At 40.7% G+C, this 15,159-nt stretch overlaps 1 protein-coding gene across 12 annotated transcripts in view; it reads left to right on the top strand.

The window, feature by feature from the left end:
* TFDP2 (transcription factor Dp-2) overlaps positions 1–15,159 on the top strand; it is a 152,646-nt gene that overhangs the window by 125,531 nt on the left and 11,956 nt on the right. For 8 of the 12 annotated variants that reach the window (XM_081072978.1, XM_081072979.1, XM_081072989.1 and 5 more), the window contains 3 exons: positions 3,230–3,376; positions 8,542–8,610; positions 12,637–12,788. In XM_081072978.1, coding sequence (XP_080929104.1) covers positions 3,230–3,376; positions 8,542–8,610; positions 12,637–12,788 — 368 coding nt within the window. The remainder of the gene's footprint in view (positions 1–3,229; positions 3,377–8,541; positions 8,611–12,636; positions 12,789–15,159) is intronic. The other 4 variants (XM_081072983.1, XM_081072980.1, XM_081072984.1 and 1 more) reach the window with 1 other exon arrangement.

The following is a 15,159-nucleotide window of genomic DNA, read 5'->3' on the forward strand; positions in this document are numbered from 1 at the left end:
CTCATGGCATCAAACAGTAGCCCGCGGCAGCTCACGCTGATCTCTGGCTGCTCCCAGCAGCCCAGCTCCAGAGAGAGCTGCTGTTCACAATCTTAGCTGTAGAGGGCGCTGCTTACTGGCCCATGTGGGAATCGAACCGACGACCTCAGCATTAAGAGCACCGCACTCCAACCACCTGTACCACTGGGCTGGCCCTGATTTTCTTTTTTTTAAAACACCAATGTGATTGTGCTTCGCATGCTGCATTCTTAATTTTATTTTCTTTACAATATATCTTGGACATTCTTTATTAGCACATAAAAATCATCCATTGTTTTTCAGTGAATATAAAATTACATACACAGGGAGGGAAATGTACATGTCCTAAGTGTACAATTAAATTATTTTTTTTCCTTATTTATTGTGGAATGGTTTACATACTATAAGACGTATTTATTTCAAGTGTAAAATTTGATGAGTTTTGACAGTTGTGTAAGCCTATGGAATCACCAGTGTAATCAAGATACAGAACATTTTCATCACTCCCAAAAGGTTCTTCCAACCTTTTGTAATTCCTTCTTTTCCCTCTCTTGCTGTCTCCAGGCAACTGCTGATCTGCTTTTTGTTGTTGTTTGCCTTTACCATCTTTGCAGTTTCAATTAGTAGTGTTATACTGGCTTTACAAAATGAATTTAGAGGCTTTCTTTTCATCTTTTTCTTTACTCCATTGCAGGTTTAATAGCATTGGATATCTCTCTCTGTTCCCTGAAATTTTATAGAAATCACCTGTGATACCATGTAGGCCTGGTGATTTGGTAAAGGGTAAAGCTTAGACAGCTTTCTCCATTTCTTCTTTGGTCTGTTTAGTCTGTTTAGAATTTCTGTTTCCCTTACAATCAATTTGGTATTTTATGCTTTGTCAGAAAATCCTCCATTTCATTCATGTTCTCAAAATTATTTGCAGTTATTTGTCTCAGAGAACCATCTCCTGATTTGTTTGTATTGACTTCCTGTTTTGCAGTTAATTTCTGTTTTTATCCTTATTTATTATAATATTCTCTTTCCCGAAGTTACTTTTGTTATTTTTGTACCCTATAGACTATGATGTATATTTTATTTACTTTTATTATTTTTATTCAGCAATGAAAGTCTTTTATGACTGTGGCTTTTCCTCTTGTGCACTGCTTTGGATCCCATTAATCCTGATATAATGTTATTCTTTAGATATTCTATAACTTTGGCTTTAATTTCCTCTTTGACCTAAGAATTACATTTGAAAGAGTTATAGTTCCAGGTGATTGGGATTTTTGTTGTTATGAATTTTTACCTTTATTACCTATGATCAGAGATTGTGAATCAAACTATTTCTGTTTTTTTGTATTGCTTTGAGTTTTTCTTTGTGAGCCATTATATGGTCATTTTTTTTTTTTTTTAATATTCTCTGGGCACTTGAAAAAAAGATATATGGCATTCTGATTCTTAATGAAAGCCAGAGTTCTCAAAATGGTCTGCAAGACCATATGTTACCTGGCCCACCATTACTTCTCTGATTTCATCTCCTACTGTACACTCCCTCAGTTACTTCGCATTTCGTGAATATGCCAGATATGCTCCTAATCAGGCTACTGCACTTGCTATTTCCTTTGCCTGGAACACTCTTTGCTAGGGATCCATGTGGTTTCTCTTTCCCCTCTATCTAATTTTCACTCAATTGTCATGTCAATAAGGCATTTCTTCAAAGCACTTTTCAACATCTAACATACATTTTTACTAAACCTCCCTACCCCCACCCCTGGGTATAAACCAGAGTTAGTTTTTTCACTGTTTATTCACTGCTGTTATTTTTCTGATAATTTGGAAGGTTTACAATCTGTAGTTCTTTCATTGTTTATAACTTCAAGTAACTTCAATATTTTGTTTCTTGAGTTGTCACCTATAGACCAGTATCTGTTGCTTATAGAGGGAAAAAGAAATTAATATGTTATATTTTCTCCCATCTCCCATCTTTCCCCTCTATCACAGGATTTGGATTGAATATGTAAGTGGTAGTTGTTAAAAGAATATTATTATAGTTGTTTTTATGACTTTAAATAAATACCGGGGATGCCAAAAACATGTATACACATGACTTTTATTCATCTTTTGTTATCTATACATATTGAGTATTATAATTTTAATATAGTTTTTTCCTTTCTTAAAATGTGTATACATTTTGTTGGCACCCTCTGTATATTGTACCGAAAGGTCTCTTATCACTTAGTTCATCTGTTTTGAATATTTCCTCTGCTTTGAATCCATATCCCTTCCAATGTCAAAGAGGAGGTAATAAGCAGACATCCTTTGTTACTCCTCCTAATATTTGTTGTATTATCTTTTCTATAGTGTCAGGATTTCTGATATTTGCATTCAGTTCCATAACTTAATCTCCCTTTTAAATTTAGTTCCACATTTAAATGGATTTAGTGTTCTCCACCACTCTTTGTTATCATATTTGATTGATTGGATTTTGTTCTTAGGAACTACCCATCCACAATAAGACAAAGGGCTTTTTCCACAATCTTAAGGTAACATTTTCCTTCAGTGAGAAACTCTTGATACAAAAGGGAAAAAAAAAAAAAGAAGCAGCTGACCTAAACCTTGTGCTTTGGTGATCTATATGATGACATTTTGGTGCAAGTTCCCTGTTTTCATCGTAGACTAGTAATAGCAGATCAGCACTCGTCCACGGACCACATTTTGAGACACTGTTTACCTAGAGCTTCAAAACATGCATCCTTGATTTTTCAAAGTCTAATATTTTTCCAGACAATGCAATGCCTTAGGCTATTTTAACTCCATTACCCCTTCCTGGTATTTCTATACTATTGTTGTCATGTGTATTAGTTCTATGTATATTCTAGACTCCACAAGATGTTGTTTTATACAGTGAGTATTAATTGAGATTACCCTACGTAGTTACCTTCCAAGCTCCCATCTTAGATCATTTTTCTTCTCCCTGAAGAAGGATGTTTAGTATTTTTAAAATTTAGATCTGTTGGTAACATAATCTTTATTTTTTAGATTGTTTCATGTTTTAGATTATTTGAAAGTATCTTTATTTCATCTTTACATTTGAAGGATAGTTTTACTGGCTATAAAATGCTTTCAGCACTTTGAAGGTATTATAATAATATTATTAATTAAATATTTTAATATCCTGTGAATATATCTTAAACCTTAAAATTTACCACTCAATAAAAATATTTTTTAGCAGGCTTATGACCAGAAGAACATTAGGAGAAGAGTTTATGATGCTTTAAATGTGCTAATGGCAATGAATATAATTTCAAAGGAAAAAAAAGAAATCAAGTGGATTGGCCTGCCTACCAATTCTGCTCAGGAATGTCAAAACCTGGAGGTAAGTGAGGAAAAGATGTTTGTAAATAGTAGTTTGCTTTATTTTACATCAGAGGCATTTTAATTTAGAAATATAGTTACATAATATTAAAATATTCCCAATTGTTCGTGTATGCTATGCCATTTGTTTTTTAAGACTTCTGTTTTAGAACTTTAGAATTTTAGAACTGGAAGGAACATTAGAGAAGTATAGTCGCACTGATGTCCTGGTGAAAGTGAGGAACGTAGAAATTAAATGATTTGATTTTTACTATTTCTTAGAGAAGATCTTTATTTTATTCTAATTTAATTCTGAGCACTCGAATAATAAAGTTTTGGTGATTCATGTAATAGAAATTATATCTTATTTGATGTGATGCTTGCTGTGTGGACCGAAAAACAGGATCTTGTGTTTAAACTTTTACCTTTGACTCTAGAATCAGTGGCAACAGAATAGTGTTTCATTTGTATCTTTATCAAAATGGATAGAATATTCAGCAGTTACATGAATTTGGGGATGATGGGTGCAGAAACATTTTTTTTATTCTGTTAACTTTGATCATTATAGAAAATCTTTCCTAAATGAACATGTGCCCTGGCATATGGTTTCCAGGTTGGTTTCACATAATTTTACTGTTGTGTCCATAAATGGAATAAAAACTGAGGTTAAATACAGCTTATGGAGATAAACATGGTTGATTTCATATATTTCCCAGTCCCTTTTTACCCCCAAGAAATCAAAAATTATTTAGTATCATTATACTTGTGGATGGAGGGAGGAACCAGACATTCATCAGAAGTTATATAATAATGTTATTCATATGCTACATTGGAAATGTTCTCCTTTCCACCTTATGATATTTGGGATTTGAGGATCATTTTAATTACCAGTAATATTAGGTTGATAACAAAGACTCAGTAAGCAAAAATCTATTAGCATCTATTATGTGCTTAAACAAAGATTATACAAGACAAAAATCTCTGACCCGAAGGAGTTTTCATTCTAATTGAGGAGAGGAGAAATTGTCACGCAGGGGACCCTGCTCGCTGCGCCATTTGTCGTGCAGGGTCTCAGCTCCCACTCCCCGCCCAAGAACGCAGGACACGGTAAGGCCAAAAAGGAACACCCATGGAGCCATAAGTAGGGGAATCAAACCAATATATTCTCGCTGGCGGCTGGACTGGAGACACAGGAAGCAGGATCTACATAATCTGCCTAACAGCAGTCCGTGCTTGCCAGCCACCACCTTCTTGCTAGCCCCATTCCTTTCCTGCTAGCGTAGCCACAGCCGTTATATTAGTGGCCAATGGCCTACGGGTTACAGCTGACGGCCAACTAGCCACAGCTGCTGGCATCTGATCACAGTTGATGGCCATTTACTACCCGAGCCAGCACCTTTCTATGTGAGGCCGAGAGCCTGGAAACTGTTTTTTGGGGTTTTGTCCCCACACTCCACCCCTACAGGGTCTCGCCTCACAATCTACGCGACAAGCGTCTTCTGCGAGGGGCCCTGTGCAAGGAGCCTGGAGGTGAATGCAATATCCTGGACACAGCCAGGCTCTCTGAGTACAGCCAGGGTTTCTCAGGGCACCACCAGTACTTCTGGGCACAGCCAGACTTCCTGGGCTTCTTAAGGTACCACCAGTCTCCCCGGGCACAGCCAGGTTTTCTCAGGGGACCACCACAGTACTTCTGGGCACAGCCAGACTTCCTGGGCTTCTTAGGGTACCACCAGTCTCCCCGGGCACAGCCAGAGTTTCTCAGGGCACTGCCACTCTCTCTGGACACAGCCAGACTTCCTGGACTCAGCCAGGGCCTCAGGGCACTGCCACTCTCTCTGGGCACAGCCAGACTTCCTGGACACAGCCAGGGCCTCTCAGGGCACTGCCACTCTCTGGACACAGCCAGACTTCCTGGACACAGCCAGGGCCTCAGGGCACTGCCACTCTCTCTGGACACAGCCAGACTTCCTGGACACAGCCAGGGCTCTCAGGGCACTGCCACTCTCTGGACACAGCCAGACTTCCTGGACACAGCCAGGGCCTCAGGGCACTGCCACTCTCTCTCTGGGCCTCTCGGGGTACTGTGCTGGAACAACAGCGGCTCACATCAAGGTGCTTACATATTATCAATGGCGGCCAGTCAAGACACAAAAGCAAACATCCACCAGTCCCACTACATGATGGTATGTTCCCAAACAGTCAAGCGTCCATTAAATTAGGGATGGAAGGCAATTCCCCATAGTCCATACATTCGCCAGGGCTGTCCTGGGGGTGAGGGATGACCTTGACCTCACCCTCATCTCCCATGGAGGACTCAGCAAGCGTTTCCTCCTGGGACTACAAGTCCTGCATCCGGGCTGCCTCAGCAAACAGTTCCCAGCCCACAGGGTGGCAACAACCTTCGCTTTCTCCGCTTTCTCCGGCCTCTGCTGGTTGGGGAACCATCCGCATCTTTCCACCCCTCCACGGGAATCGAGCTCTCCGGCAGCTGCTCCTCCTGGTCTTCCTCAGACTGAGCTTTCTTACGCACAAACTGCTCCACTGCCCTTCGGAAAGCTTTGGCCAGCACCGTATCCTGCCGACTACGCCATGTGTCACGCAGGGGACCCTGCTCGCTGCGCCATTTGTCGTGCAGGGTCTCAGCTCCCACTCCCCGCCCAAGAACGCAGGACACGGTAAGGCCAAAAAGGAACACCCATGGAGCCATAAGTAGGGGAATCAAACCAATATATTCTCGCTGGCGGCTGGACTGGAGACACAGGAAGCAGGATCTACATAATCTGCCTAACAGCAGTCCGTGCTTGCCAGCCACCACCTTCTTGCTAGCCCCATTCCTTTCCTGCTAGCGTAGCCACAGCCGTTATATTAGTGGCCAATGGCCTACGGGTTACAGCTGACGGCCAACTAGCCACAGCTGCTGGCATCTGATCACAGTTGATGGCCATTTACTACCCGAGCCAGCACCTTTCTATGTGAGGCCGAGAGCCTGGAAACTGTTTTTTGGGGTTTTGTCCCCACAGAAATGTAAAAGGAGTTAACCAAAAATGTGATTACTACTATGAAAAAAGTATATAGAGGTTATCTGGGAAGAGATGGCTTTACCAAGAAAAACAATCTCTGAGCTCAGTCTTGAGGGAGAGGAAGACTAAAAGTTTGCCAAGTGGTTTAGGGTAGGGAGGGTCTTCCAGGCAGAGGTTGGGCGTATCAGCTGAGTCAGGCTAAGAAAGAATGCCCACAGCTGGGTGTGGCCAGAGTACCAGCAAGGAGAAAGGGGATTGATTTCTAAGTACTAAGCAATTGGGACCTGATCGTATAAACAGTGGGAAGCTGTGGAAGAATTGTAAATAGAAGTGCTAATAGGATGTGTTCTGCAAGGTCACACAGTAATGGGTTGGAAGTTGAACTGACAGGAAGATGAGGAGGGAAATTGAGGGGATGGACTGGAGACAGCCTGAGTTAAGGCAGTGGTGCTGCGGTTAGAGAAGTGTTTTGGAAGTAGAATCAGTATTTGGTCTGGTTGGGTGTGGGGCGTGAGGGGCACGTAGGGGCCTGGCCTGTCACAGCTTCAGATACGGAGTGAAACTCCGTCAACACCTTTGCAAATGTAGAAGGCCACACGATTTTGCAGCCAGTCTTAAGTGATTTAGGATTGAAGTGTAGTGATTAGAGGAACAATGAGAGGAAACTCCTGGTGCAGACTAGAGCAGATGGGAAGCAAGTAAGAAATACTCTCTTGGAGAAACAAGAAAAATGTCTTATTTGATATCACTGACTTTTGCCTAAAGAGACAGTGAGGAGCTCATTTACAAGGGAATTCAGACCCTAATACCTGTTGTCTAGATGGTTGTAAGAATGAGGAAAACAATAGTTGTTCAAAGCTGGGAAATTTGTCCCATAAGCATATTTCGTACAACAAGTAGAAGTTGTATATTGAATATGTAAGCTAGCTGTATTAGCAGCTATGCCCATTTACAAGTCAGCTAAAATTTGATATACCAATTTTACCTCTAAAATTAAATAACATAAAGAAGAAAAGAAAGGGAAAAAGAAATGTGGCATGGTTTAATTTCTCTTATCAGGGAAACGATACTTACACACGTGACACAGCAGTGATACAAGGTAGTATAGGATTCGAAGTTAACTTCCTTCTGATCAAGGCCACGTATGGAAGGAAGCATTAGAGGGTCCTATGCACCGTCCGGACCGGGAGTGTTCGTACTGTCTGGGTTACTGGGGAAGGTGTTGCTAATGGGGACCAGCTTTTCCTGGGGCGTGGAGGGAGGGTTGACCCCACTGAGGCAGAATGACAAAGGAAGAACAGAGAGGTCAGAGTCACAGCAAGATGTATTGGGAGCAGTGGAAGGCAAGGTTTAGGTGTGTGGTGGGGCTGTGCAGGTTGGTTGAGCTTTTGACCAAACCGGTAATTATCTTTTTTCACTCATAATTAGTCATTGGTGATAGTTTAAGGAAAGACTGTTACTGGTGAGAGAGTACATTGGTAAAACTTTTTTTGGAGGAGATTTTTGTCTCAGAAGCCCCAAATCCTGTTTGTATAGCAATCAGCCATGTGGTTCTAAAGGAGGATGGATGGGGGCAAATAAATGGAATGAATGAATGAAATTTAAAGTAAAAATAAGTCAGTTAAACTGAGATCTTACTTCATTTTGGGGAGTTATGGGGAGTGAGGGTTGGTTAATATAGCACAGTAATAATAGTGACTCTGGAACCAGATGGCTTAGGTTCTTGCCATGCATCAGCTATGTGACGTTGGGTCGTTACTGAACCCCCTATGCCTCCGTTTCCTTACATGCAAAATGGATAAGGACTTACCTCATACATAGCATCTTGTGAAGATGTGTGAAGATAATGGGTGTAAAATACTGAGTAAGTGTTGACTAAGTGTTAGCTCTTGCTCTGTTGGAACCTGAGTAATAAATAGCACCGAGTACTACATACCAAGTACTCATTAAGCAGATGGATTTTGTTCCACAGTTCTGCTGTCTTGCCTGCTGCTTACCCCAACCCGCCGCCCAAAGAGGTGCGGTTTGCCTTTATTGATGTTGGGAGTTAAAATGGGTTGCGTTTCTCTGAAGAAAACTGAGTATCTCAGAATTGGGACCTGAAAATGAGGAGTACTTTATACTCTACATATGTTCATGTTATTTTGTAACCTGTGTTTTAAAGATAGAGAAGCAGAGGCGGATAGAGCGGATAAAGCAGAAGCGGGCCCAGCTGCAAGAACTTCTCCTGCAGGTAAAGATGCTGGAATGTTTTTCATTACCTCCCCTTCCTGTATTCTGCTTCTCTGCTTACCTGCTTTTAGAGTCAGTGTTTTCTGCTCTGGGTGCCTTTGCATAGTATTTGGTGGCACCACAGTAGGGCAACCTCCCCCATAGCCGAACCCATTGCCATCCACGTGCTCTGCCTTTAAGATGGTTCCATCTCTCATCATCATCAGGGCCCCCTGGCAGCTCACCTACCCTGTGTGTGTCTTATATTGTGCAATAGTTTACTTTTGACATTTAGCCTTACTCTGAGCAGAAACTATTAGAAGTCTATTTTAGCCCTGGTTTGGAATACCACGAATTAAGGCTAAAGTTTAGGCACGTTGAATAAAATAATCAAATCCTGTAATACTTATCTGTAAATAGCAAAATAACATGAAATGATTCAGTAAGCTTTGTAGAAATACCAAACCTTAAAACGCATTTCTATTTAAAAGAAAATTACATTTTATAGTGTAATAAGGATCCCTGTATTTATACTTTTTTCGATAATTGCTTGGGATTTGGATGATTTTTTAAAATATAATAGAGCCTTTGTATAAAATTACGTAAGGTAAAATCACAGGGTAGGTGTACCTTTCTTTTCTACTTTTGGTAAGTGTAGTTGGTATAAAAATTCACTTTGAGCCATACAGTGCGGCCATTTTCAATCCAACGAAAAAAACTTTGTAATACAAATGAGAGAGTTTCTGTGCTTTTGTTTTTATCAGCAAATTGTCTTTATTTGAAAAGCTTTCAGCCAATCATAAAATCAACTTTGATTTGAACAACTGTAAGTCATTTAATTTTTGGTATAATCCACTTTTCAGAAATAAAGATAGCAGTTAAAAAAATTTTTTTTAGGTTACCAAATAATGTAGCAGGTTTTTTCCTAAAATACTTTGTCTAATGGACAGAATATGTTAAGTAGTCTTCAACATTCCAGATTTTTGTTTTTCTCTTTCTAGGTGCTTGTATTTGTTTTTTTGTTTTCCTTTCACATTTATGTATAAATCAGAGGGGCAAAAGAAGACCCTTTAGCTTTCCAGAGATTTGCGCCTAATATGAGAAGGAAATAGGACCCGGGCAGAGGGCTAGCGGCAGGTAGAACAGAGACTTTCTGAACTTAAGAAGCCCAAGAGATGGTGTTCCATCCTGATTAGGCCCTTTCTTTTCTTTTTGCCTCCCTCTCCTTCCTTTCTTCCTTTCTTTCTTTCCTTTCTTTCTGTGTTCTGTGTCTGCTTTTCACCCTGAACCCTGTGGGACCTACCTGAGGAACTACCACTGGAGGAGGCATTTTGTATGTTTTTCACATTAGATTTCCAAATAAGGTTTTGTTTGAAGAGAGTGTTCTGTAGCTTTAAAAAGGCCTTGAAAGCTGGCAGTTTATTCCCACAACTCCTCCCTGTAGAATCCTGCCTTCTTATAGACCTGGCCTGCCAGGCACTGGCCTCTAATTCCTAGGCTGTCACCTTCTTCCCCTAGCTGCCTCTCTGTTGTCCCTGTCCCTGCACAATTAGCTGCAGTATTTCCCTGTCGACTCAACTCATGGTCCCTAAACCCCATGAAGGGCCTTCCTCAGATTTCCTCAAAAGTGTCATGGAACATTCTGGAGCTTGATTTTTTGTCTATGTTATAAAAATCTGTTTCTCAGGATGCCTATAATGATCTGTTTATCAGAAGGAATGGTACAGAAGATCACCGTGTGTGTGTGTGTGTGTGTGTGTGTGTGTGTGTGTGTGTGTGACTTTCCCATATTAAGAGAATTAAGTTGAATATTTTTGTCCCCTGCTTATCTTTGTACGATTGACATTGTATTTTTTTTTCCTAAGGCTTGAATTTCTTTTCCTCTAAAACCAAATATCTGTAAACGATTTCAAGACAGAGGCAACCTAGCTATCAACGTTTATAAAAGCAGGTCTCTCTAGATATTGAAATGAAACCCAAAGTATAATTGAAAACAAGTACTTCTGCTCCTCTGGTAGACATATAGCTTATTTCCTCTGAATGTTTCAGTTTTCTTTCTTTTATCAAATAACAAAAAGTTGTCATAGTAAATTAAACAAGTTTTCCCTGAACACTAATAATTCCCATGACTAAGCTAGCTTAGTTTTTTTAACAGTTAATGTCACAACTCACTGACATCAAATGGCCCAAGTCAGTTTTACTTATATGCCACCACCTCTCTTTTATCCTCGATACTGTAGAAGAGGAATGGTGTGAGTACATCATACCTCTAAATAATCCAGGCATCCTACTTATATCTACATCATTGTCCCTTCAGCCCTTAAACCTTTTCCAAAGCTGTTAATGCATAGGAAAATTGGTATCTGAACACACCAAAAGCTGTTCAACCTCTAAAATAGATGTCAGTGAGCCTGGAAAGAACAAAAAGCTGAAGGAAATCAAAGGGCAACAAGTAAGGAAATCAATCCAAAACAAGTAGGTGATTTTTCTTGTTACTATCAAAATGACATTCTATATTTTTAGTGCTCTCTTCCCCTGAAAAATCTTTGATGCTATTATTAAACTGTATGCAGTATTGAGCAGTGAATCAAACATAAAGGAACTGGCTTATCACTGTTTGTATTCCCCTCTTGTGGCATTAGGGCCACAAGACTAAGCAAAGTGTAGGAGTATCTCCCAAGGTGCTTTTTCTAGTGGAAGGAAAGAGAAGCTAGGCAGAAGTATTGAAACATCTAAGTCTTTTTCTCAGGTTTATAGTTCCTGCATATTTCCCCTCCATATTAAATGAATTAAGCAATAAATGTAACCTTAGCTCTTTAGCAGCAGAAAATAATGAAGAAGTATGACTGAAATAATGTTTTGATAATGGTATTGATACTGATTGTCTTCTGATAGTGATTTTGGGGCACGCTGTTAGGGATAGAATAAATTGGTGCATTTTATGCATTTTTGTGCATTTTAAAAGAGTAAAATATTCAATTTCCAGGGAGCTAACATCTAGCTATTTTAAGATAATAATAATCTTAATCAGACTTTAGTTAAGAGCAAGAACCTAGAATAAAGAATCCTAGGATAAGATTGCTAAAACATAGAAAATAACTTAAATTCATCACTACTGGGGGAGAAGAGATGGAACCAGTTGATGAAAGGGGACAGATGGCTCTGACTTCAAGAAACCAGTGTATGTTTCATGAGTAGATGAAACACTTGAACTGTGTAAGGTCTTTCTTGCTGTGGAATTCTATAATTCATTTGTCTTATTAAAAAGGGGGGGATTACTTTCTTTGACTTTTGAGTAACGGTTATAACTAAAAGTAGCAGCAAGATTCAGCGTAAAGATTCAGGCCTTGATATATCTTATCAGCGCTGAGCCTCAGTGTCCTCATCTGGAAAATGGCAGGTGGGGAGAGGGTTGTGCCAGTTTCCAGATTGTGCCCTAAGGACGCATAGAAGTTGTATGGGGAAACCTAAGGGGTGAGTGGGGGCAGGGCTGGCAGGGCTCAGGATGCCTCACCCCACTGCAACCCACCAGAGCAGTGCTGCTTTCGTCTGTTTTATATGGTGGGTGTCCCTTCAGGTTTCATTTGGAGGAAGGGTTCTGTGGCTTTATAAAGTTTGCATATCATTGGGCTAGGCAATCCGAGAGATGTATTTAACCCTAAACTCTTGGGCGTCTGTGTTAGATAAATGGAAACAGAAGTTCACGTGGTGCCACTTTCACTGTATCTCTCACTCTAAGAAGAGTTGCAGGAGCCACTGGGCTTTCTCTCAAATTTATAAGATCTTATTTCTATGGATGATGGAAGCCATGAGCCCCATTATTTACATTAGGATGCTATTAGGTAACATTTAAATGTATATTTTCCCCTTAAAATATATTTAGTTAGATCATTCCAATCTTTTTTCGTAAATCTTTAATTCACTCATAGGTGGAAGGCCTCTTTAAACTCTCTGATTTTAAACTATATTTTAAATGTAGTTATCTTAATTCATTTAATTCCAACTCATTCACATTAAGTGACCAAATTCTTTTTATTGATCATTACAGCAAATCGCTTTCAAAAACCTGGTACAGAGAAATCGGCAAAATGAGCAGCAGAACCAGGGCCCTCCAGCTCTGAACTCCACGATTCAGCTGCCGTTTATAATCATCAATACAAGCAGGAAAACAGTCATAGACTGCAGCATCTCCAGTGACAAGTGAGTGCAGAAAACCAGGGGAAGATTGCAGGCTGGCTTTCTGTTTTGCAAAATAAAGAAGGGTGAACTCCATTACCTGACTCCCCCAAGGCCGACTTCCTTGGGGCAAGTGAAACCCCGCAGCACAGTGCTGTGCTGTAGTAGTGAGTGCTCGGTCCTCCCTCCCGGGGTACTCGGGCTTGGCACTGTGCTGCCTGCTGCCTGCAGAGTGGTGCCTGGCCCCACGCCCGGATGCGCACGTGTGGACAGGCATGTGGGCTAACTAACCGGGCAAGTGACTGCAGTAAGCTTGGCCCTCCGTGAGGCTGGCACAAGGTAGGTTCACGGTGATTCACTATCATAGTTTATCGTGGAAATATTTTAGAGCAAAAGTGACAGTAAGGCAATTAATCCTCTGTTTTGCTATATCAATTGAGTGTGCTTCTGTTTATTAATGGATGAATAGATAGAAAATACTAGATGTGGTCGCTGCTTTCTTTCATTCTTAATTTATCTATAATTGGAAGTTTTTACCTTTTTACCACCTTCACCCATCCCCTTCCCCCACCCCCTCTGGCAACCACCAATCTGTTCTCTGTATCAATGAGTCAGTTTTTTTTTTTTTAGACTCCACATACAAATGAAATCATATAGTATTTGTCTTTTCTGACTTATTTCACTTAGCATAATGCCCTCAAGACCCATCCATGTTGTTGCAAATGGCAGTTTCCTTTTTTTTTTTTTTTTTTAAGATTTTATTGGGGAAGGGGAACAGGACTTGATTGGGGGAACAGTGTGTACTTCCAGGATGTTTTTTTTCCAAGTCAAGTTGTTGTCCTTTCAATCTTAGTTGTGGAGGGTGCCCTTCAGCTTCAAGTTGTTGTCCTTTCAGTCTTAGTTGTGGAGGGCGCAGCTCAGCTCCAGGTCCAGTTGGTGTTGCTAGACGCAGGGGGACAGCCACCATCCTTTGTGGGAGTCGAACCGGCAACCTTGTGGTTGAGAGGACACGCTCCAACCAACTGAGCCATCCGGGAGCTCAGCGGCAGCTCAGCTCAAGGTGTCGTGTTCAATCTTAGTTGCAGGGGGCGCTGCCCACCATCCCTTGCGGGAGTCAAGGAATCAAACTGGCAACCTTGTGGTTGAGATCCCACTGGCCCATGTGGGAATCGAACCGGCACCCTTCGGAGTTAGGAGCATGGAGCTCTAACCACCTGAGCCACCGGGCCGGCCCAGTTTCCTTTTTTTTAATGGCTGAATATTTCAGTGTGTGTGTGTGTGTGTGTGTGTGTGTGTGTGTGTGCATCACATTTTCCTTATCCATTCCTCCATTGATGGATACACGTTATTTCCATGCTGTGGTGATTATAAATAATGCTGCAGTGAACATAAGGGTACACATATCTTTTCAAGATAGTGATTTCGTTTCCTTTGCATGTATTCCCAGAAGTGGAATTGCTGCATCATGTGGTAGTTCCATTTTTAACTTTTTTGAGGATCCTCCATGCTGTTTTCTATAGTAACTAAGATTGATGGTAATGTTCATCATAGAAAGTGAGAAGTAGCAGTTGTCAATACAGAATTAATGTGTAATTTATTTTACCCTTCATGACAATAGTTTATATCAGTGGTCTTCAGGCTGTGACCGGATCATGAGAAGATAGTTAAGGGAATCGAGTGCAGAGTGAGACACACAAGAGTGAATTATGCTTCCCCCGTTGAAGAGCATCAAAGCTCTGTTTTCTGAAGAACAAATGGGGGTGATACCAGGGCCTCTGTCACTCTCTGGCCTTGTTGTGAGGATTAAATGAGATAATGCCTATAAAGGGTTGGAAGCAAGTATTTTATAAATGTTAAATACTGTTACAAAGGGTCAGCATATAATTTACCATCCAAATGGGGACACATTTGAAAGCAAAAAAGGGCTCAATAATTACATAAGTACCAGAGGCACAGCCCAGAACTGTCCCAGGAGATCATAACTTTTGGTCTCCTTAAAGCTGCAGCATTGCCCTTGGGCCTCACCTTTCCTTGTTTTTTTTCAGTCTTTTCTCTGACAGTGTTGTTTCCCCTGTTTGTCATGATTGCATGCAGATATTCTGGGTCACTTACATAAGAAGGCACCAAAAAACAAAGTGAAGAAGAAAAACAGTGAACAGGGATTTCAGAAGTATTTAATAATTAAGACTGTGGACACAATTAGAAAGAGTAGAGACCGAGCAGGCTGTGAAGTGAGAAGATCCGTTTTGCAGGTTTTCCTCTAGCTACATACTTTCTTAAGCTCTCAGATCTCTTGCCTTCCTCCATCAAAATAAGAATTATAGTATTTAAGTTGCTGTTTTATAAAAGTTATAGATATAGTCATGAAGGACCAGCTTAGTGGTCAGTAAATAGT

Source organism: Rhinolophus hipposideros (genome assembly GCF_964194185.1).
Source record: "Rhinolophus hipposideros genome assembly, chromosome: 14".
Classification (NCBI taxonomy): domain Eukaryota; kingdom Metazoa; phylum Chordata; class Mammalia; order Chiroptera; family Rhinolophidae; genus Rhinolophus; species Rhinolophus hipposideros.